At 36.1% G+C, this 23,677-nt stretch overlaps 1 protein-coding gene across 6 annotated transcripts in view; it reads left to right on the top strand.

The window, feature by feature from the left end:
* The window catches only part of DOP1A (DOP1 leucine zipper like protein A), a 61,056-nt gene that overhangs the window by 22,637 nt on the left and 14,742 nt on the right, over positions 1 to 23,677 (top strand). For 5 of the 6 annotated variants that reach the window (XM_054279176.1, XM_054279180.1, XM_054279177.1 and 2 more), the window contains 18 exons: positions 698 to 806; positions 3,073 to 3,193; positions 3,877 to 3,996; positions 5,670 to 5,784; positions 6,208 to 6,237; positions 6,648 to 6,881; positions 9,317 to 9,941; positions 12,833 to 13,107; positions 13,730 to 13,882; positions 15,864 to 15,964; positions 17,274 to 17,533; positions 18,214 to 20,221; positions 20,323 to 20,434; positions 21,316 to 21,498; positions 21,786 to 21,911; positions 22,238 to 22,372; positions 22,678 to 22,733; positions 23,217 to 23,321. In XM_054279176.1, the coding sequence (XP_054135151.1) occupies positions 698 to 806; positions 3,073 to 3,193; positions 3,877 to 3,996; positions 5,670 to 5,784; positions 6,208 to 6,237; positions 6,648 to 6,881; positions 9,317 to 9,941; positions 12,833 to 13,107; positions 13,730 to 13,882; positions 15,864 to 15,964; positions 17,274 to 17,533; positions 18,214 to 20,221; positions 20,323 to 20,434; positions 21,316 to 21,498; positions 21,786 to 21,911; positions 22,238 to 22,372; positions 22,678 to 22,733; positions 23,217 to 23,321 (4,868 nt within the window). Of the gene's footprint in view, positions 1 to 697; positions 807 to 3,072; positions 3,194 to 3,876; positions 3,997 to 5,669; positions 5,785 to 6,207; positions 6,238 to 6,647; positions 6,882 to 9,316; positions 9,942 to 12,832; positions 13,108 to 13,729; positions 13,887 to 15,863; positions 15,965 to 17,273; positions 17,534 to 18,213; positions 20,222 to 20,322; positions 20,435 to 21,315; positions 21,499 to 21,785; positions 21,912 to 22,237; positions 22,373 to 22,677; positions 22,734 to 23,216; positions 23,322 to 23,677 lie in introns of all 6 variants that reach the window. The other variant, XM_054279175.1, reaches the window with a different exon arrangement.

The raw sequence follows: 23,677 nt of genomic DNA, 5'->3' as shown, positions 1-23,677 counted from the left end.
TCTGGCCTTCTAAAGACATATGAAAGCACAGAAGAATTTTCTTTTAAGATACTTGCTGATAATACTTGGTTTGTAGCGAATAGCAAGGCCAAACTGGTTTTCATGGCTCTTTCTTATCTCTTTTTTTTTTTCTTCTTTGTCCTTTTTTTATGAAACTGTAAAAGAAACAAACTATTTCAGACAGTCAAGTCAGCCAGGCAGAAAACCAAGCAAAATCTGTGGTCATCTCATGGGGCTTTTTTTAATGCTGCAGCTCATTCCCTAACCTGCTTTGGTATAGAAACTCAGTCTTCCCATTTATTTCAAAGTTGCCATTGTTATTTAGTCAAAAAAGTTTTCATCCTCGTGAGTGAGGATGTCATGGGACAGATGGTGTTTTATTAAGCCCTTACTACCTACCTACTTTATTTTCTCAAATAATTTGTTCATTGATGCTCATGTATTTTGTTTTATTCTTAAGAAATATTGAGTTACCTGCCTATAATACTCTATTTTGATTTTAAATAAATACAAGTTAACAAGTTCTGTTCCACAGAAATGTTCTCAAAGGCAAAGTTGAGAGAACTTAATAGTGGGAGACTGAGCTGCAGTGAGATGAAATAGTGGTCTGCACTACTGAGAATTTTCCCTTTATGCACAGCTTTTATTACTTTTTATCTTTCTTATTATTTTCCTGATATGTTTTTGCTCTTTGTAGGCAATGGTTGGAATATTGCAAGTTAATGGACAGGGAGAAGAAAGCACATTAATGCAAGACTTAAAGCCTTTTCGAATTCTTATCAGTTTGCTGGATAAGCCTGAACTGGGTAATTTTCATTTACTCTTTTTAATTTGTTTCATGTGATTCTGCTTTGAAATTTTTTCTCTTTTTTATCAAATTGAGTAAGTTATATGCTTAGTACTGTCAGGTTACTCAGATTTCTTAGACCTTCCAAGCTGTATCTATATTTTGTACTTAATTTAATGCATTCATCAGATTTACCTTTTGCCAAATGCCATTTCTTCTACTTTCTACACAGGAAACAGTAAGTCAAAGTCTTAGAGAGAGCTAAGTGCGTGTTGGAAGATGTGCAGATTGGATCTTTTTCATTTCTTTCATCAAATAATGACTTTTACTATTATAGATCTCAGCTATTTCTTTTGGGAGTAACCTGTTATTTCTTTAATATACACACAGAGAGGATAGATATTAACAATAAAACAGTTAATTTTTTTTTCAGAAGAACTTATGCAGAGGAAGCAAATCTTTTTTTTTTGGTTTTTTGGGTGATTTGTTGGGATTTCTTTTTGGTGTTTCTTTTCAATTTTCCCTCCCCTATTTAAAGTGTTTAAATGCCCTCTTTAGCAGATAAGGGCTGTGGACTATGGGACAAACATATTTACAGTTAAGGCTTGGATATCTTGCCTTTTTCTTTGGAATACAGTTTTGAAGGTGAATGAAAAAAATCAAAATAGTTTTTTAAATCCATTATCAGATTTGAGAGTGGGATAATAAAACCATAAAAATACAACAATTAAAAGAATTGATCAGGACAGAAGAACTACAAGGAACAAAATATGTGTCAGAAATTTGCCCTCTTCCTTGTAATTTATGTTTTCTAAGGATCAGTCTAAATGTTCAGAGGTAATGTATATGTCAAGATTTCATGAAGAAGCAAAGCTTTGAGGATTCTTTCAGCAAAATGAGATAGAATAATCTAAAAGGATTTTTGCTTAACTCCGTGAGCATACTCTTACTGAAGGCAGCTCAGTGAGATTAGGAAGCACATAAAAAATGATTTCTCAAGCAGGATTACTTTTTAAATTCCTTTAAAAAAATTTGGAGTTTTTTTCTTCAAAATTGAGATTTAGCTCAAATCCAAAGGAGGAGCTGTTTATAGAATCATAGAATGTTCTGTATTGAAAGGGACCTTACACATCATCCAGTTCCAAAGCCCCTGCCACAGGCACAGAAACCTTCCACTAGACCAAGTGGCTCGAAGCCCCATCCAACCTGACCTTGAACACTATCAGGGATGGGGCATCCATGGCTTCTCTGGCAGCCTGTTCCAGTGCCTTATTACCCTCTGGGTAAAGAATTTTTCCCTAGCATCCAATCTAAATCTCTCTTCTTTCAGTCTAAAACTGTTCCCCCTTGTCCTATTCCCATCTGCCTGTATAAGAAGTCTCTCTCCCTCTCTTTCATAAGCCCCATGTAAGTACTGAAAGGCTGCAATGAAGTCTCTCTAAAGCCTTTTCTCCAAGCTGAGCAATCCAAATTGTCTCAGCCTGTCTTCATAGGAGAGATGTTCCAGCCCACTTGGTATCTTTGTGGCCCTCCTCTGGACTTGCTCCAGCAGGTCCATGTTTCTATGCTGGGCATCCCAAAGATGGATGCAGTACTCCAGGTGGAGTTTCACAAGAGCAGAGTAGGTCAGAAGCATTCCCCTTGGCCTGCTGGCCAGACTTTTTCAATGCAGCCCAGACTGCAGTTGGCTTTCTGTGCTGCAATTTGCACACTTTCAAAAATACTTCCAAAAGTACCCTGCAGACTATATCCTGAGCTAAAAAAAACCTGTCTCAAATTAAAAAGAAGGATGATGCTCAAAATATTTTATCTTGTATTTGCATTTAAATATTTGAGTGTATTGTCCATATGCTAACAGCATGAGATAGCTTAGGGGTGAGTATTTCAAAGTGTTTTGACTGCAAGGCACCTCTGATCAAGAATCCATGAAGTCCATTTCCATGTTACTGAGCTGAGCTAGTAAAAGGGGTGTGTTGACTTGAACATGATGTGTCCTGCTGTGACTGCACAGCTTTTGCACTCGGTGTGTTTGCACCCAGCTGCCATTGTACACACACTGAACATGGGGCTTGTGCTTTGTGTACTGCCAGGCACTACAGTTGTCTCAGTGTTTCTGGAATGCAAACAAACCAAACCTTCTGACATTCAGGTAGTTTATGAGATTGAGCCAGAAGAACTGTTGTGGTTTCAATGACTAAAGCTAGCTAATGATTCCAATAGCTTTCAGTTGTGAACTGTTGACAATGCTATAATTCAAGAGTGTGACTGCTGGTATTTCTCCCTAGGCCCTGCCATCCTGGAGGATGTGTTGATTGAAGTGTTTCGAACATTATATACACAGTGCAAGGCAGAACTGGAGCTTCAGACAGAACCATCTTTCAACAAAGATCACACACAGCTAAGCAGGTAAATAATGAGTATAATGTATTTTGTATTAAATAATAGATCTTTGTTGCTGTGAAGCCTGTGGGACTCCGACATGTTTTCTGCATGATACAGGATCTATTGACGTTAATTGCAATTTGTGTTCAGTGCAAAGGTGTGAAGTGGTTGGCTTTATTATTTTAATTTTTTAATGTTTAGCACGATTTTTTATTCTTTATCTATGACAAAAATGCTTGTTTGATTGATTGTGATATTCTTTATATCTGTGTTCTTCAAAAACAAAATTGACTGAGTTTTCTTGTAATAGAAAAATGAGGACTGCTACAAGAGAGCTAGGGAGTGGGATATAGAGTTTGAAGATTTGAATTTAATATTTTGAAAGCTGGAGAGGACAGGGATGTTCAAAGCTGGAGAGGGTAGGAAACAACTGTAGGAACAATTATGGTAAAAACAGATCTATTAAAAATGTGGTTAAAAGACAAATATTAAAGAAAGGATAGAGGAGAAACCTAGCAACTGTGAAAAGACATTGGTACAAGCAGCCTGCGAATATCCTGAGTCCTCGAGCAACAGCTACTTGTAGGGATGGGAGGAGGATCATTTTTCAGCATTACTTGACAGTGGGTAAACTCACAGGGATGTGTAGTTATATAACTTGAAATATAAGTATAAAAATATGAAATGTTATTTCTATTTTCTTTCAGCAAACTGAGAGAAAACAAGAAAACAGCAGAATTGATTAAAACTGCCAATCTTCTATTCAATTCCTTCGAGCCTTATTATATGTGGGATTACATTGCTCGTTGGTTTGAAGAGTGTTGTAGGTAGGTGATAATATTTAATCTCTGTATGGGTAATGTTGAAGTTAATTTTTGTTTTGTATACATTTTTCTTCAAAGAAGTCAGTCTCATGAGATCATTAAGCCTGTAAGTATTTTTTTCTTCCCATGCCTATAATTTCAACATTTTGGCCAGTTTTCATCAGATGTGATTGTGGGTCTTAGCAACGTGAGTTCTCATAAACTCAGTGTCTGGGTTAAATCAAGAGACAGAAATTAGCTCCTCTACTGAAGGACAGACTCCAGAGTGACCTCAAAGCTAATTTTTGTTCTGTCTGGCCAGTACAGGATTACTCATTGTCCAAATCACTTTTGGTAAAATTGATAGGTTTGCCAGACACCTGATGTGTCATCATTTGTCCTGCTCTTTTAGGGAAAAAGAAGGGTGGGGATTCTGTGCTTGACAAGCAGGGCTACAGGAGAAAATAGCAAACCATAAATCAGGGAAAGTTGAAAATATTAACAGGAGGAAAGGGGATGAAGGGACCACAGAAGAGCAGGGATTTTTGCTGTGGCAAGGGGTAGATGATTTAGAGATGTCAAATGAAAGTAGTAGAATTTTTTTTCCATTGCTTATGGAATTTCTTGATAAAATATTAACGTACTTGGACATGAATTTGTCTATGAGCCAACAGTGAGGAACTGTGTGTGTGTCTTGGGCTACATTGTGAGGACCATGGGCAGCAGGTGAAAGGAAATTATTTTTCCTTTCACTTAGTGTTTCTAAGGACAGACGTGGAATATTGTGTCCAGCTTTGGACACGCCACCTGAGGAGAAGTGTTGAGAAACTGAAGAGACTCTGGTAGAGAAACTGCTAAGCTGGTCAGTTATAGGACATTGCATTGAAGGTTGAGGTAGGTGAGTTTGTTTTAGCCTGGCAAAGAGGGAAATTGAATGGCACCTTATGACTTCCTGAAAGGCATTTGCAAAGTTCATACAGCTATACTTTTTATAACAGCTGATGGAAAACAAAGGACAGCAACAAGTGCTCACTCAAGTGGTCAGGTTGGACTTTGAGAAAAGCTTTGCTAAGAACATGTGCAGCAGTGGAAGAGGTGGAACAGTGGAAGCCAGGAAGGCTGTGGAACTTTCTTGTGAGATTTCCAGAACTCTGCTAGACAAAACTGTGGACAAATTTATCTAGTGTTTTTAGCAGTCCTGCTCAGTGTGAGAGGTTGATCTAGATGTCTATGACTTGATTTTTGTGTGTTGGGCTGAATTGCTAACATAAGGATAATCATCTACAGCCAGGTAACATGCAGGTGAGTATTTCACTACATACAAGTAGTGTTACTGTCATCATGGACACAAAATTGCATCATAAATAAATGAAGTCTGGAGAATTGTTTTGGTTAAGGTTTTTTCCTGCATGGGCTGCTCTATTATCTAAGTTTTTGTCTTCCATGCTCAATTTTCTGCAGCTTGAATTTCCTTATTTTACAAATGAAGACTGTTTGTTTTACACCAAAAGGCTGGTTACTGCTTTTTCTGAAAGGATGGCATGAGGCCAAATAAGCTACTTAACAGTGAAATGAGAAATTGCTTATTGATTTATAGTGATTATTACCCAATATATTCAGCTTTGCATTAAGTTACAGAAATATGGTCAATGTAAGGGGAATGAAAAATATTGTGAAACTCCATTTGAATTTTCCAGGAGGACTTTACATGCCAGACTTCAAACTGGGCCTGGAGGTGATAGTGAGCAATCTGAGTTACCTCTGACAAATTTCTGCTTGTTAGTGGATTTTTTGTTGGATATTGTTTCTTTGGTAAGAATTCCTTTATTCATTACTAACATTGGGATTCTATATATTTATGGTCTGCAGAAATACTATATATATACTTTATTAATTGATTTTCCTGAAAATATATTGACATAAATTGACATTAAAAGAAGTTTTTGGTTCATTGTATGATTCTTGGTAGACTGGTTAGACATAACTGAAATGGGTTTTATGATGCTTATACCTGAAAATTTTAGTCTGTCCTCATTTTCTTTTCTGTGTATTCATTGCAAGTATAGTCTTTTGTAGTTTGATATGCTAGTTTAAATGTGCAGCTTTCTTTTAAGGATCTTTTAAATGTCATAAGATGTATCTTCTTTTTCTGTTGTCATTGCTTAATGTAGCAAAGGCTTGGAACTGTTTTTCTATAGCTGTCTTTCCTCAATTCTTTGCTTTCTCATTTCAAAGCCTACTAGAAGTATGAGAGTGCTGTGTCAGGTATGGCAATCAGCCTGTTCTTCCTTTAGCTCTTTACTTGTTTATCTTTCATTCTTAAACTTTTATCTTAAGATTAATAAAGTAATAGTAGCATTCTTCAACCTTCTTATGATTTTTTTAAATGTATTTGTTGTATAATGAACAATATGTGCTTGTTTGAAGAAGAGCTAAATATATTTCTATTGTTTGTTACCCAACTTTAAAGTTAATTTTATAAGTATTTTTTAGTAAAGCATGTATTTCTTATTCATGGATATTAAGATGTTAATTTTCCTTTTTCCATGTTCAGTATGTTTAGAACAGAGTTAAGCAAATGATAGGTAGCTCTGTTATAGAAAATAAATTTCAGGATGAAATTTGGTGTGACAATTAACAAGTTTTTATTATTACTTTACTACTCCTATTACTAGGAGACTTACATTGAAATACAGACTGAACACTTGCCTCAGCTGTTGCTCAGGATGATTTCTGCATTGACAAGCCATCTTCAGACTTTGCACTTGTCTGAGCTTACTGATTCTCTCAGACTCTGCTCAAAGATACTTAGTAAGGTTCAGCCTCCATTACTCTCTGCTGGTACAGATGGTATCCTGCAGCTTCCTACTGGACAGAGCAGTTCCATCAAAGAATGGGAAAATAAAAAGGTAACTCATTAGGTTTTGCAGCATCTTGCACAATTGCTTCTTATGTGGAAAAAATAAATGAGTTTTGTACAGACTGTTTTGAACACCCTGCAAGTCTTTGATTAGATTTAGATATCACAATATATGTGAAACCTAGGTAATCAAAATAACTCATAATTGTGGTAAAATGTCTTGATTCTTAGGGTTTTTTACCCAGATAGAATATTATACATGTATAAATCACTTCAGAATCAGGGTCTAAGAAAAAACTAATCAACTGAAGTCTGTAAAGCACTTCAGGAGTATCATGAAATAAAATAACTGGACTGAAAAGAATTCATCATTTTGGTTATGTATCAGGCATATGTAAATTCTCCTCTCGTCCAATTTATGTGCATTGGTTTAATACCCATCAAATATTTAACTGTCACTGTTAAGTTTCTAGAATAATTTATTAAAGAAATAAAATAAGCCAGCCAGCAGCTATTTCTCTTTTATCTTGGTCCACTTTGTTCTATGCAGCCATGGCTATGTGAGGTATGTTAAGTGACATGCCCTGAAATCCTTGTTTTCCAACTGAAAAACTTAAGGAACATCATAGAATAAATTAGGTTGGAAGTGACAGTTGCAGGGCACTGCTAAAAGCAGGGCTGATTTCAAAGTTAGGTTTTACTTTAAAGCTAGGTCATGTCACTCAGGATCATATTTGTCTTAATTTTGAATATTTCCAAGGATGAAGTTACCATGATTTCTCTGTACAGCTTGTTTGTTTGCACTGTTAATTAATCAGAATTTCCAGTGTTGATGCTTATGTTGGTTGCCTTGTGTTCTTTCACTGTGGATTTCTGAGCTTATCTCCATCTTTTCAGCTGCCTAATGGGAACTCACAGAGAGCAATAGAGCCTCTTCAAACCCTCCACAGCTTTTAGCATTCTTTTAAACCAAGTAAATCCAAATCTCTGAGCATTCCTTCAATGTCAGGAGCACCTGTGGTGACTTTGCATTTGGCATACTCAGTACATCAGAGTTTCCTTTGTACTAATGAGTGCAGAATTGGATAAAATATTCTGGTTGTGGACCTAAAATTGTTTAGAGGGGACTAATTACTTCCCTTCATTTGGTGATAGTACTTCTGCTGATACGGTCCTAGATGTGGCTGGTCTGCTTCACCAAAGGAGTCCACTGCTGGCTCACATTCCTATTGTCAATTAGGACTCCAGCATCCTTTATTCAGAATTCTATCCTTATTCTCTCTAGCTAATTGATACCTGCCTTGTTTTGTTCTTTTGGGGTTTTGGTTTTGTTTTTAGTTTGTTGCCTTTTTTTTTTAAATAAAGCCTGTTTTAATTGAATGATATTGCCCTTTGAACTTTCAGTGGCCTTCTGCTTCCAATTACAACTGTCTCATACATGGTCATGGTTTCTCTTAAGAGATAGTGAAATGATTTGCCATGCTTCTAATCACTTTTAGGTTGTATTTTGTAAAATACAATAGAGACATAGTCTCTTACAGCTTTCTAGTACATTACTTTAACCATTTTCTGCAGTAATATCTCAAATTTCCATTCTTCCGTCTCTGGTTAAGCAAGACATTATTCACTGTAAATAATAATGTCACTGTTTTTATTTATTCATGAAAAAGTTTTTCATGCTATTACATAAAGTTCAAGTTCTATATTTAACACCGGTAGTGCTTAGAGTCAAAACAACTTCTGGGCCTGTTAGGTCTTAGGCAACATCTGCCATCACTGGTGAAATGCAGGATTGGAAGTAAGTGGGCACCTGCATTTAGGGCCACTGACTGATGCATTTCTATTCCAGTTGTTTCCCTACCTCACATTCTCACCAGGAAACAGACATTATACTACCAGTTACTATGACTGAAGAGGTAGAGCAGTGCAAACAGCCACTGTGGGTGCTTTTTCTGAGCAAAAGCCAATAATCTATTTATGCATATTCTGAATTATAAGGAATTAAGACATATAAGTCATGAAGAACTGTTACTGTTGCAGCAACCTCTCTTTCTCATTTTGAGGAGATGATTTATTTTCTTTTTATTTGCAAATGATTAGTAGGTTTTAAATGAAAAGTTTATGTATTTTTGTAATTATAACTTTGTATTTGATGGTTTATGATGCTGTATAAATTAATAATACCTATGCCTATGTCTTTCAGCATTCTTTCATAATAGAGTAGACATAGTTATGATATGAAGGAAATGTTAAAACCAATAACATTTAAATATTTTTCTTGATAAACAATTTTTTTTAATGTTAGCTTAGTCTGGCAGGCTCACAGAAACACCGAATATAATTTTGCATAAAATGTATTTGTATGAATACATTTAAAACTCTAGAATAAAATTGTTGCTTTCAAATGAAGACACTAATAAATATTGTTTTGCTAAGACCTAAATAACCTATTTTGAACAGTCATTAAACTTTTATATTGCTCAGGTGCCATCAGTGTCACTTGAAAATCCTAATGATGTGTTTGAAGATGGTGAAAATCCTCCAAGCAGTCGATCATCAGAAAGTGGATTCACTGAGTTTGTACAGTACCAGGCAGATACAACTGATGACATTGACAGAGCACTGAATGAAGGTCACAGTGCACCTGGCATCCCTATTGTTGGTAGCACATCCTCAGAGACTGAGACAGCATCAACTGTGGGTTCTGAGGAGACCATTGTGCAGCCTCCTTCCATAATGACACAGGGGACAGCAACTCGCAGTGGGAAAACAATCCAAAAGACTGCAATGCAGTGCTGTTTGGAATATGTCCAACAGTTTTTAACCAGATTTATCAACCTGTATATCATTCAGAATAATTCCTTGTCTCAGCCCTTAGCGGCAGAGCTTCCAGTAGATCCCACTAGAGCACAAGGACAGGGCACAAAATGGGACAGAGAATCACAAGATGATGCTAAGGTGAAGAAAACAACCAGGAAGAAATCACCAAAAGAATACCTTCCTGCCTTCATTGCTGCTTGTCAGCTCTACCTTGAATGTTCGAGCTTTCCCGTTTACATTGCTGAGGGAAACCGCACTTCAGAGTTACATCCTGGGAAGCCTGAAGTTGGTAAGCTGCACTCTCATTTGTTCTTTGCTGTTTAAATAATCATTTTTATATTTCTACAAAAAAATTTAATTCAATACTGTCGTCTTTTGTGTGTGTTATTTTTTTGCTGTTCCTCTCAGAAATTAAAGTTTTCTTCTGTGTCAACTAGTTTATGTTTGCAAAGTAAATTATTTTCTCATAGATTTTTAAGAATATTGCTGGCATGGAATTTGACAGCAATTAATACTGGGGTGAAAAATATCAATTATGCAAACTGAAGCCTGAGAGTAGAATCTATATTGTTGAGTCTTCCTCTTTACTGTATGGATCCACAATGTTTTCTTTGTCATATTGCAATAGCCACAGCTCACATCAAATATGTTTTTAGCTTCCTTTTATCAGTTTTGGATTGATGTGCACATTGTTCACTTTGGCAATACATGGAAATTGTAAGCTACTGACCAATAAAAATCATACCAGCTAAGAAATTTAATTAATTCTACTTTGCTCTTATGAAAGGCTCAGTTCTTGCAAAAAAATCTTCTATAATTGCATTAAGAAACAAAATAAACATGATCAGTTTTGGTGAGGTATGGATGTGTTAACAGATAGATGACACTATTCAGATACAGACATGATTAAAACAATGAGTTATGGATTACTGTAAATTGTGACATTTTAGAATGAACAGTTTTACAGTTTGTAAAGTCTTCAGTTTACAGTTCCAATTTTGGATCCACATCTGATCTGCAGTCTGAGAGTTGCTTCTTAGAATGTTTTCATGGTGGATATGCTTGGAACATGCAAGAAATAGTAACACTAATTTTGTCTAATGTCACAGTCATCTCTGTCATCTCATGTCATCTCTGGTTTTATTTTTTTCTAGGAAATTTCCTAGTTGCAACTTTTTGTTCTTATTTACAATTTTCAAATCAAGGCTAAGTGGTGAGCAGTGCTTGGAGATGAGTAGTTTCTTTGGTTTTGGAAGCCAGCTTGTAAACATGACTGCTTCTGTTTTTGTGGTCTTTAAGATATGTTGTTTATGTCTTCATTAAAGCCAGGAGCAGAGCATATATGTGACTTTGTAACATCCAGACATACAAAATATTTGTCAGTTGAAGGCAGCTTGGTTGTAGCTGTTTATTAGTTATGAGTGTGACAATGGCAAAGATCTGGTACCTTTTATAAAATATCTATCTCAGAATATTTGTGCTTTTATAGAATGACCCTGAAAATTCTAGATGTTCATTTATTTATTTCTCCCAAACAGCCTACAAATGAGTGTTGTGTCCAACGACTAAAATGTCAGCTGTTTGCTTAGTACTTTTTGGTGCATATAGCACTTGCTTATTGCTGCCTTGTTCACTGTAGAGCAGAGAGCCTGTAGAGCTTGAGTACTGTGTGCCTTGTGTGAGGGCAGTGCTTCTAGGAATCCCTTTCACTTTTGGTAAATGCCTTGGATTTGTGTTTCTTGTTCATCATCTGAACCTTCCTATTTGTGAGTTATCATCATTTGCAGTCTATTAAACAGTGTAACTTTGAGGAATAAGCATCAATTGTAGGTGGGTAAAACCAACAGGAAGGATTTTGTTTCATATGTAAAAATCTGTTGTATAGAATGTCAGGGCAGATGGGAATAGTGCTGGGCCTACTTCCCATAACAGAGAATTGCACTGGAACAGAGAATGGAAGAAGGTAGTTTCCATAATTCTCACACTACCCTAGCTATTGTTATGAAGCTTTTGTACTGCAGAAGAGGCTGTGTTTGTTGAAGGGTTCCTAAATTTGGAATGATATGACCCTATAGCTCTTAATCACTGGTCAGTCTGTTTATTTGAAGGTGACAAGTTAATCTGATATTTAATATAATTGTCCTTTAATTCTACAGTATGCCTAATTTCTCAGCTATCTTTATTGAAGAAATTAAAAAGGGAATTGAGTAAAGCTGAAAACAATGGTTGTATCTGTACACTCTAGAATACAATATGGAATTGTTAGGTATATTTAGACTCCAGTGGAGCTGTGGATATAAATTAGAAATTGCATCATTCTTCTCTTGATTCTGAAAGGGTTCTGTATTTGTGCCTGTTAAATAACACTTCTTCACTTGTGCCTGGTTCTGGTTATATTTGCCTTTTTGGGAACATGATCAATAGAGTCCTTTTGAAGTTTTAAGAGAAGTTAGTTTGGGATCTCTAAAATAAAAGGATGCAATATTCACTTGGAGAGTTGACTGTGAACTTTAGAGAAAGACATTTCCAGTATCAACCTAGAGTATGGCTTAATAAAGTGACAGGACAGTAAAAAGGGGGAAGCAACCACCTACAGTGAAAACAGAGTATGGTCTAATGGGTCATAGCTCTGCACCAAACCATTAATTTTCACAGAGACTTCTATTTTTAAAATGTTGCCAGGCAAATCTATTTTTGTCAACTTAAAATTAGTCTGCATGTATATAATATATTTTATTATCCTAGGCTCTATAAAATATATTACAGAATTATTCCAGACTACTGTCTAGGGTGTTAAGAGGGTTAACCTTTGCAGGTTCCTGATTGCTGGTGAAGAATTTTGTGAAGAAGAAAAGTGAATGAAAGGATGTTCTAACTACTGAAAGTCCAGTTTTGTCTGAAGTAGGAAAACATCTGAATGCTTTTCCACAAAATTTTTCTCTTTCTTGTTAAAATCTTTATATTAATTTTTGATTACTAAATGTTTGAAGTGATGCAGTCTTGCATTCTTAACTGGATTATTTTTAAGATACATCAGGAAGTATCTTCCTCTTGCATTTTCCTAAATGGGCAGGTTAAAATATGAAGGGACAATTGCATATATAGTTATGGAATACAAGGGGAAAATTCCATAATATTTAGATTGTTAAATAAATGCATAATCTGTGGTTTTTGTTTCAGACTGTGAACAAGTACAGCCTCCACTGTGGCTACAGACTTTAATGAATGCTTGCAAGCAGGCAAGCAATTTCAGTGTTCAGGGTGTCACTATTTCCCTCGTGATGGACTTGGTTGGATTGACTCAATCCGTTGCTCTTGTCACTGGAGAAAATCTGAACAGTGTGGAAACTGCTCAGCCTCTTAGTCCTAACCAGGGAAGAGTGGCTGTTGTCATCAGACCTCCTCTTACTCAAGGCAATCTGAGATATATGGCTGAAAAGACAGACTTCTTCAAGGTTAGATGCAGTATCTCATTGCTGTTTTCTTTAGACTTTTTCTGCCTGGTGAAGAATGAGTCTTGGCCCCTTTACCATCCTTCATATGCTAAACCAAATTTTCTTGCTGAATATTTTGATAACATTTATAACCTGTGTTAGAATCTATATGAAATACACAGTAAGTTTTCTTTCTGCTATTCTCTTACTGACCACTTGTGTGAAAATCCTTTAATTAAATAGTTTAAAGATATAAACAAAACCTGATTGAATAGCAGCATTAATCAGCAAAGGTATAAAACTGGGATGTGCATAATGTAGGACTATGTAAACAATTTTTGCATTTGTGTAATTCATGTAAGAAATCTTTTGCAAAAGATAATCAGCAGCAGGGTATATAATGTAGTTAATTATATTTCAATGAAAATTTATTTCTGTTCTGACTCCTTAACAGGAGTTGTTTTTGTAGTAAGGTATTGCAGTGTTCTGAACAGTTTCTCTTCATACAAGGGGAACCATTTTACAGATTGCCTCTTGGTCACAGGGTGTCATCAGATGTGATGTCTCCCATTGTTGCATGGAGCAGAACAAGGCATGATAGTCATTCACTTGTCTCTTGCAACTTTTCTTTTCATGTACAAAGCATATAGCTTTAACTCTTTGGGACCAGCTGGGTGATGGAACTCCTCAGCATCATCAGAAGAGTGTGGAGCTCTTCTACCAGCTGCACAACCTCGTGCCATCTTCTAGCATTTGTGAAGATGTTATTAGTCAGCAGCTGACTCACAGAGACAAGGCAAGTTACTTGTGTATTTACTTAAAGATGAGTAAAGTATATACAGAAATATATTTAGATAAAGGACCCCTCAGAGGAGGGTATGAATAACTTCAATATTGAAAGAAATATTGCCTTACATTGTTTCAAATGTTATTTTAGGTCTGTGATGAGTCTCTAGTTTCATGCTAGGCAACAGAGGGTTTTCACCTTTCAGCAACAGACTTATGCTGGAGACTTTCTCCCTTATCAAACTCATGTGATGCTTCCCAATACTTAAAGCTTGTGCTTAGTTTTTGCTGTTGTTAGTAGGAGTTCTTGTCATGACAGATACTTATTTTTTTTTCCTCACCTAGAAATTTATTTCACGTAGAGGCTGTCAATTTGACATTCAACTTGAGACCTTTAAATTTCAGGTATATGAGCAATTTTCACAGCTGCAACAGTATGAATAGAAGGGAATTACTTGCTTACACATTCTAGCAACTCATGGTTGTGTGACTTCAGGAGTGCTTACTTTTCTGCCATTCTAACAGAGTTACCAGGTCAAGAAGAGTGAATGTGAGCCAGTCTGTCAATCAGTGCAGTTCACAGCTTGCCATATTGTTGAAATTGGTGATGATTTTTAGTTTCACTTAGGCTGCTCTGTAAACTGCTGTGACTGTGGATGTCGAACTTACTTATTTCTGCCTATGTTCTGGGGAAAGCAGTAATTTCTTACATCTTCACAGCATGGATTACATGGAGTCATCTCTATGTCTTTGGGAATTGGTATTTTCACTCTATTCAATAACTGTCAGTGTATTATTTTGTGTAACTGTATGCATTTTGCAGTAGTCTTGTGAATTATTTTCCCGTGAGAAACATATTTTTCTAAATACAAGTGATGCTGTCTCTTTTGGTTTTTGTTTTTGGTGTGGAGAGGTTCTTCTATTTTTAGTTTGTTTAACATGAACTGTTTGTTTTTTTCATAATTTTCATAGCTTTTACTTGAAGTTTCCATTATTGTGGCAGATATTGGATAGATAAGAAGCTGTTGCAAAGCTTCTTAAGTTTTATGATGTAAACTAAGTCTGGAAGTAGGTCAGATTGTTAGTGGTTTCAACAGTTTTTAGTTTTGTCTAACTTTGGTTAAAGGTACAAATACCTACAGTTCATGTTCTATAACCATATATTCTAACAACAAACAAGTGAAAATCTTTGTCCTTGTGTCTTTGCTTATCATTTAGTAATTTAGTTTAAGCCCTTAGAGTACTTGAAATAATTTTGATTATTTATTTGGTGTAACTGTCCTGATTCCTGTGCTTTGTTCACTCTTACTAAGGCTTACTAGATTCCTTGTCTTTTTGGGTGAAGCTGTTTTTATACATGTGTTCAAGTCATATCACAACATTTACTGTTGTTTGCAGCCTTGCTGGAATAACTCTTTGCCTGGATCAGCCTCAGTAAAGAGAGAAACAGAACAATTGTTACTTTACACCATTTTTACCATTAAATATCCTGAGCTGGACTTCAGTGATCCTTGTAGGTCCCTCCTAACTCAGGATTTTCTATGATATTCTGCATATTATTGCTATGACTGTATTAGTCATTATGAATCCTTTGGGCAGTAAGCATGTCCTATTTGTCCAGTTTGTTCCAGAGTTAAGTTTACATGTTAGTGAAGAGCTCAATCTACATATCTAGCTAGAAAATTATTCTGTTTCTTTCTAGTATGGCAGTAATGGAATGAAAATAAGTTGAATAGAAAGAGACAGGCTAAACTTTAAAACTAAGGCAAGATGGAGATTGGAGAGAATCCTTTCATGGTACTTAATTGCTCATAGGCACATATTGTTGGCTTCTACTGCTTTTAAGATAAAAAAGTAGTACTTTAACACATAATCAATGAAGTAAATTTCATTATATCTTATATAATTTAGGATGCTGTATGACTTTCTTTTTCCAGTTCTTATCAGAAGTTTTACATTCTGACAGATCTAACTTCTGGTTTGGTTCACAGAAAGTAAGAATGGAAGCTCATGCCAAGTTTGCAGTGCTATGGCATCTCACACGGGACCTTCATATTAACAAATCTTCTTCCTTTGGCCGCACCTTTGACAGGTTGGTGATTGCAAGTCTGATTCAGTTGAAATAATTTTACTCCAAAATCTTTGATGATATTATATGGGGCAACATAGGGCGTTGAAAAATTGAAGAACTACAGTGTAGATGTGAGAGGAAGGAAGAAGGACAAAAAATGAATTTGTGGACAAGAATCTGTGTTAAACAAAATTGTTTTCACAGTGATGATTATGTAAGCTGTAAATTTTCCCTGGAAGCTATGAAGAGTGTGGGGAAGGAATGGTGACAATATTCATTGACCATCATTGACTTCATTGACCAATATTCTTTAGTTAAAATCACTGTGGTATATATTGAGTTTAATATCTGAGTTCTTGCTGTATTTTGATAAATACAGGAGCAGGCGAGGGAAAACAACCCAGAATTGAATTATGTTATGTAGAAAGTAACAGTAAAACTAAAAAAAACCTTAAAAACCAAATAGCAAGCAAGTGCTAAAACATGAGGTTTTTTGTTTAATCTGTGTTTTGTGTAAGAGGTCATTTATGGCAAGCAGCAGAGGATTTCTGTTTTGTGTTCTGGTATTGGACTACCTTCCTAGAAAAGACTGAAGATCTGGACTCTGAACTGCTCATGTCTTCCTCAGCTAGCACAAATGTTCTGGAAAAGCGTTTATGTAGGTTTTGTATTGCATGCTTAGCTGTAAGATGTAGAGTAAAAAGTTTATTTCTCTATCTTATGCTGTCACTCATTGCATAAATGGTGATAAATTCTGTGCATACAGCTAAAAGCTTATGAAAATGTACTATTGAGGAATGTAAAACAGTAGGTAAACTTCAGAGTCCACTATATATATTGTTTTTCCATGTCTGAAAAGGATTCTCAAGGCTAAAACTGTTAAAAGAAGAAAATAATGGTTATAGGAACTGCTGAATTGTCAAGTATATATCTCCTCTCTGTTCTTGAAGACAAGATCTTTGAATGTTTTATTTTCCATATATCCTTGTGAATTGGCTTTTAAAATTGTATCTTTTTAATGGCATACCACTTACAAGACAATAAAGGCTTGTTATGCTAATAGCTGTACAAATACTTGATCTTGCTACTATTAGAGCAACTGTTAAAAGTGACTTTGTTACTAGCTCTTCCTGCCCATTCCTTCATTGGACTAGACTAAAATATAAACAGCAGGTTCAAAGTTTTGATTCCAAAGAAAATACTGCTTTGTATGGAGAAGAGACTGGAGTATGTACTGACATTAAATTTGTCATGTATGAGATTAAAATGGGATTACTCTGTGAGTAGTGTACGATATCCACTAGATTGTTTCCTCTTCTTTCCATTCTAGATCTTTGTTTATCATGCTGGACAGCCTCAATAGCTTGGATGGTTCTACTTGGTCAGTGGGACAAGCCTGGTTAAATCAAGTGCTTCAAAGACATGATATTGCAAGAGTTCTTGAACCTTTGCTCCTACTGCTTCTCCATCCAAAAACTCAGCGAGTTTCAGTTCAGAGAGTTCAGGCTGAATGTTACTGGACTAAATCTCCCAATCACCCTGAAGAAGAAAATGAAAAGCAGTTCATGCAGAAGTTCAGCTGTGCTGATGGTATGTACACAAGAAGCCTGTAGGAAGTTTCTTAATTTCTTTGCTTGCTGTTTACATGCAATGTTGAAATCATAGTAGAAATTTTTGAGGGTAACTGAAAAAAGTGTTGAAATAACTATGGCTTATATTTGCATGTGTGTGGTATTTTCCTAATTCAAGTTTGTGTGCCCCAGGTACTGTTTAAAGTTGTATTGTTTTTACATTAAAATGATATGCAAGTATTTTAATGCAGTGCATTTTGTTACATCTTACTGAGTCTTGGTAGAGCATAAGAATATGGCTTGATGCTTAACCATGAAATTAAATATTTTTATGGATGATGTGGGGCTGGCTGAAAACATACCAGTAAGTTTTGAAGGTGTTTGCATGTTTTGCATAATTTTAGTTTAGAATTTACTAATTCTGTTTCTTATGAAAACAAAAGCAGATAAGACTACATAATGTTTCACAGAGAATTATGGTTTTTTGCTAAGGTGTACTGCTAAAACAATTTTGCTTTGTTTTTGTTAATTTATCATTTGCTTATAAACGTATTTTTTCTTCTGTGAAATAGAAAGATACTATTTACCATGCCTTCATGATTTAAGGTCTCAATAATAGTTTAAATTCTAAATTTTAATTCTGAATTCTTATTCTGAAGAACAAAATCTCATATGTATACATTTTTTGTGTTCTTCAAGCATTCTCCCACGTGCCTGTAAGCCAAGAACAACTTATTATACCTAAAGAAGGCAATGAGAAGCAACTTGGTGTGGATGAAATGGAGAACTTCAGCCTGACCGTCAATCCTCTGAGTGACAGGCTTTCCTTGTTAAGTACCAGCAGTGAGACCATACCAATGGTTGTGTCTGATTTTGACCTTCCTGATCATCAGGCTGAAATACTGCAGAGTTCTGACTCTGGCTGTTCTCAGTCATCTGCTGGAGACAGCATCAGTTATGAAGTGGAAACAGAAAGCCTGAGTGCTCAAGATAGCTCTCAGACTCTAAAAGAAGACTCACCTGATGAAATTGTGCAACAAGTGGTTACAGATCTTATATGCCGAGTTGTAAGTGGTCTTGGAGAAGAAGTTGAACCAGTTAAAGACAGCCTGCACTCTGAGGATGCTTCATGTAAATACAGCTCATTGGAAAGCTCTGTAGAAGTTACAAAAAGTGATGATCAAAATATTCAAAGTAGCCAAAGTAGTTTACTTAGTAATGACAGCTCACAGTTACTATCAGCCTCAACTGAGACTGGACTTGAGAGCTTAGGAGATGAAATGTCAAGAAATAACTCTTCACCTTGTATTGCAGAAAGCCAGCAATCCTTCTCTGATCTTACTCTTTCTTCTGCCGAATCAAAGTCTAGAAAACATAGCCACAGTAGTATTCAGTTCAGCTTTAAAGGAAAGCAACCAGAAAAAATGTCAGAAAAAGAAACAATTGTTAAAGAGGCTGGTAAGCAACCAGGTGCAAAACCTAAGGTAAAAATAGCCAAAAAGAAAGATGAAGAGAAGAAGAAAGCACAAACAGAAAAGCTTAAACAAACTAATGTCTTCTTTAGTGATGGTCTTGATTTAGAAAATTGGTACAGTTGTGGAGAAGGAGAAATTTCAGAAATAGAAAGTGACGTTGGATCCCCAGGAATGCGAAAATCTCCTAACTTCAATATTCATCCACTGTATCAACATGTGCTGCTTTATCTCCAGTTGTACGACTCTTCAAGGACATTGTATGCTTTTTCTGCAATTAAGGCAATTCTGAAAACAAATCCTTCAGCTTTTGTAAGTGCCATCTCCACTACCAGTGTCAACAATGCATACACTCCTCAGCTTTCATTGCTCCAAAATCTTCTAGCTAGGCATCGAATATCTGTAATGGGCAAGGATTTCTATAGTCACATCCCAGTGGATTCTAACCATAACTTTCGGAGCTCTATGTACATAGAAATTCTCATCTCCCTGTGTCTGTACTACATGCGGAGCCATTATCCAACTCACGTTAAAGTAACCTCACAAGACCTCATAGGAAACCGCAACATGCAGATGATGAGTATAGAAATTCTGACACTCCTCTTTGCGGAGCTGGCAAAAGTGATAGAAAGCTCTGCCAAGGGCTTTCCTAGTTTTATTTCAGACATGTTGTCCAAGTGCAAGGTTCAGAAGGTGATCCTGCATTGCCTGCTGTCTTCTATCTTCAGTGCCCAGAAATGGCACAGTGAAAAGATAGCTGGAAAAAACATAGTGGCTGTAGAAGAAGGCTTCTCTGAAGACAGCCTTATAAATTTTTCTGAGGATGAATTTGACAATGGTAGTACTCTGCAGTCACAACTTTTGAAAGTACTTCAGCGGCTGATTGTGCTGGAACACAGAGTAATGACTGTGCCTGAGGAAAATGAAACGGTGTTTGACTTTGTCATAACAGACCTGGAGCACATTGGTCCCCAGCAGCCGATGACTTCTCTGCAGTATTTGCATTCCCAGCCAATAACCTGCCAAGGCATGTTTCTGTGTGCAGTGATACGAGCTTTGCACCAGCACTGTGCCTGTAAAATGCATCCCCAGTGGATTGGCCTTATCACTTCTACGTTGCCTTACATGGGGAAAGTTCTTCAAAGGGTGGTTGTTTCAGTGACTCTTCAGCTCTGCAGGAACTTGGATAATTTAATTCAGCAGTATAAATATGAAACTGGATTATCCGATAATAGGTATGTGTTTGTAGAGGTATAATTTTTTTAACTGAATTTGATTGTTTTGAATTACTCCGCTGTCAGATTAACTCATTTAAAAAAAATTATTCTTCTTTTAGGCCTCTCTGGATGGCATCAGTCACTCCCCCAGATATGATTCTCACTTTATTAGAAGGGATCACAACAATAATTCATTACTGCCTCCTGGATCCATCTACACAGTATCATCAGGTGAACTTACCTGGATGGCTGAGACATTCCTAGGCAATTCATGTCAAATCAAGAACTGTGATTATATTAGCAGTTATGAAGATCTGGGTGACAAAAATTACAAATATATTGTCTTAGCTATAAATATGGGGTCTTATTGATGATACAAACAGAAAACCACGTTTCTTTGGATGATACTTTTAAGAGAATACTCTTATATTTCTTTGCTTCTTTTGGTTTCCTGTTACCCTGAAATAACATAAGTTTAATTCTTTAACTTCAAGACCTTTAAAATTCCACTTTTTAGAGCTGCCTTTGTTGTGTTCACCTTGCAGTATGTCTAAATATTATCCTTCTATTCCTTTTCTGTTCCTTCTGTATATTTACAATTTTTCTTTTTAGTCAAGCAGTATTTTTAGTTCTGATATGCTGAGCATAGTGTCTGTTAAGAATCCAGATTCCATGAGACGCTTTTGCCCTTTTTCTCAATAATCTTGTTTTTGTGCTTTTTCACCATTCTTACACCCCTTTGCTTTCCATTCATTTAAAAGTGACTGAAAGTGGGGTTTGCTTATGTAAATAAATAACTTTGCCCAGAGTATTAGCTAGACTTAAAATTCTGAAATAATTGTTTTGCAAATGTATAGGCAGAGGATACAAAATTGATTGCTGTAGACATGAGGCCTCCCATGTTCAGAGTACATTTGATGTTGCACAACTCAATCAATAGTTTCTTTATTATTTTAAAAGTCTCAAAGCTGTACATATTTTAAGAATTAATGAAAAAATTATGAAAAAGAGTTAAGGTTGAAAGCTCCCATGCTAGGTAAGTCAAAATTTTCTCTATTTTAAATATGCTGTTTATGTTCTTCTATCTCTCCTCTCCCCTTCTCTCCCCCTAGCTTTTGGTTAATGTAGATCAGAAGCATTTGGTTGAAGCACGTAATGGAATCCTCTCTATTTTGCATATGATCATGTCTTCTGTGACTTTACTGTGGAGCATCCTGCACCTTGCAGATTCTTCAGAGAAAACTACTGCTGCTGCTGCTGCATCAATCACCACTATTAACCTTGGGTCAACTAAGGTCAGAACATCACAGATAATGCCATTTAAATTATTTGTTAATATCTTCATTAAAATAATTTCAATCCTCTTCCCTTAAATCTAAATTGAATTTTGCTGCCTTTGTCCTCATCTACTCACTCACCACAAAAAATAGGCTTTTATAAATGAGTATTGAATATGCTTTTAAACTAAAATTTATCAGTTCACTGCAATATGTCACCTCTTTGCTTTCTGCAGGGAAAAGATTTTGAAAGTAATGCTAAGGTGCTTATGTAAAAGGGTATGTGCTCTGCTTTTGTATTTCAGAATTTGAGACAACAGATTCTGGAACTTTTGGGTCCAATTTCAATGAATCATGGTGTTCACTTCATGGCTGCTATTGCATTTGTATGGAATGAAAGGAGGCAAAACAAAAATACTTCAAGGACAAAGGTATGTTTATGTTACAGTGGTCACTTCAAATAGTGCTAATACTTATAAGTGATTTAGTGTTAGGAAGAAGAAAATTCAGACATTCCAGTGAAAAAAGACAATGAAGTATGGATAAATTTGCATTTCTAATTAGCAACTGTTCTGTCAGGGAGGTACCACTAGAATGGGATAATCTTCCTGAATTCTTCAGGGGAAGTGTAGGTGATACCAGGTCTCTAGATGAAATGTTAAGTGATAAAATTTCAATCCCATGAGGACAGCTGCCTTAGTTTTGGCATAGCCATTGTCTGTGATGATAATCTGTGACATACATCTGGTTCTTTTAGGTTATCCCTACAGCATGTGAAGAACAACTTTTGCTGGTTGAGCTGGTTCGCTCTATCAGTGTTATGAGAACAGAGACTGTCATACAGACAGTGAAAGAAGTTCTGAAGCAGCCTCCTGCCATAGCAAAGGACAAGGTATGGAAACTCTACAGATCCTGTTGATTTATATGATGTCCTCTTGAGGCAGCTTAGAACACTGATGGTATGGGTACTTCATTGACAAAGCTGAGCAGCACAATGTGAACTTTTTCACTATATCTAAGAGGTAAATGAAGTATAACTTTACAGAGGGATATCTGAAAGGGCATTGTCAGCGTTCTGTTAAATTAAGCTATATGTTTAGGCATTGCAGTAACATTATAGCATTGTCAATTTTACCCTGGTGAGGGGAAAAAAACTCCACTTCTTTCTGATAACACAGGTTTCATATCTTTTTTTAGAAGCATCTTTCACTGGAAGTCTGCATGTTGCAGTTTTTCTATGCTTATACTCAAAGGTGAGAAAACAAACTCAATTTTACTTCTGTCATTGGGAAACAGATAATCAACTTGAACATTTTACATCTTTTTGTCACAGGATGATCAATGGTCTGTGTAATATAAATAGTGAAGAAAGAATGGGTTTGATCTGTAGGTTTGTTTAAAAAGATGGTTTATTTTGTGAGTTCCATAGTAGTGCATCACCTTTCTTCCTCCACCTAAAAATCCTGCAGGTAATCTGCCCAAAGAAAGCTAATCTTAATTGTGCTGTAACTCATTCATGCCATTCCAGCTTTGTAATGAAAAGCATCTTTTAAGAATGCTGTTCTTCTACCTTCAACTGTTTCTTAATGAGTTGATACAGCAACCTCCTATTAAAAGAAGCTCTAAGGGTGTTGATTCCAAATCTGACAGCAGAGATGTGATGTAAAAAGAAATTGGAGGAATACCTGAGGGAGATGATGTTCTCATCATTGAGATTGCTGCTCTCTCTCCCTTAGGATTCCAGTGACCAGCTTAGTAGACAGCTGGGCAGCCCTGCTGCTTCTGTTAAAGGATTCCATACAGGTTGGTCTTCCAGCCCCAGGACAGTTTCTCATACTTGGGTAAGTGTTCCTGATATTTGCAATTTTCAAATATGCTCAAATGTAGGTGTGTGAAATTATTCTGAAGTGTTAGTTTCTAAATCTGTCTCTTACTTTTGACTCGTAGAGTTATTGCCTGAGTTCTGTGGGTCTTATCAAATTAGTTTCTTCTCTGAGGAATGGCTACCTCTATTAAATTTTATATTATAGTATGATATAAGCCACAACCTCACCTTAATGATTGTTTTAGTGATTCAGGCTCTTTAAGCAACAGATGTAAGTTTCTGATTTTTCCTAAAAAACAACAACAATGACTATTTCTTAGGTATTTGAAGCCCACTAAAGTGGGCTGAATTCTCATCATGGAAACAGTTTGT

Source organism: Melozone crissalis, unplaced genomic scaffold (assembly GCF_028551555.1).
Source record: "Melozone crissalis strain CALT ecotype California unplaced genomic scaffold, PUWL_Pcris_2 ptg000027l_1, whole genome shotgun sequence".
Classification (NCBI taxonomy): Eukaryota; Metazoa; Chordata; class Aves; order Passeriformes; family Passerellidae; genus Melozone; species Melozone crissalis.
Note: the sequence above shows the minus strand (reverse complement) of the source record. Positions and strands in the feature narration are given on the sequence as shown.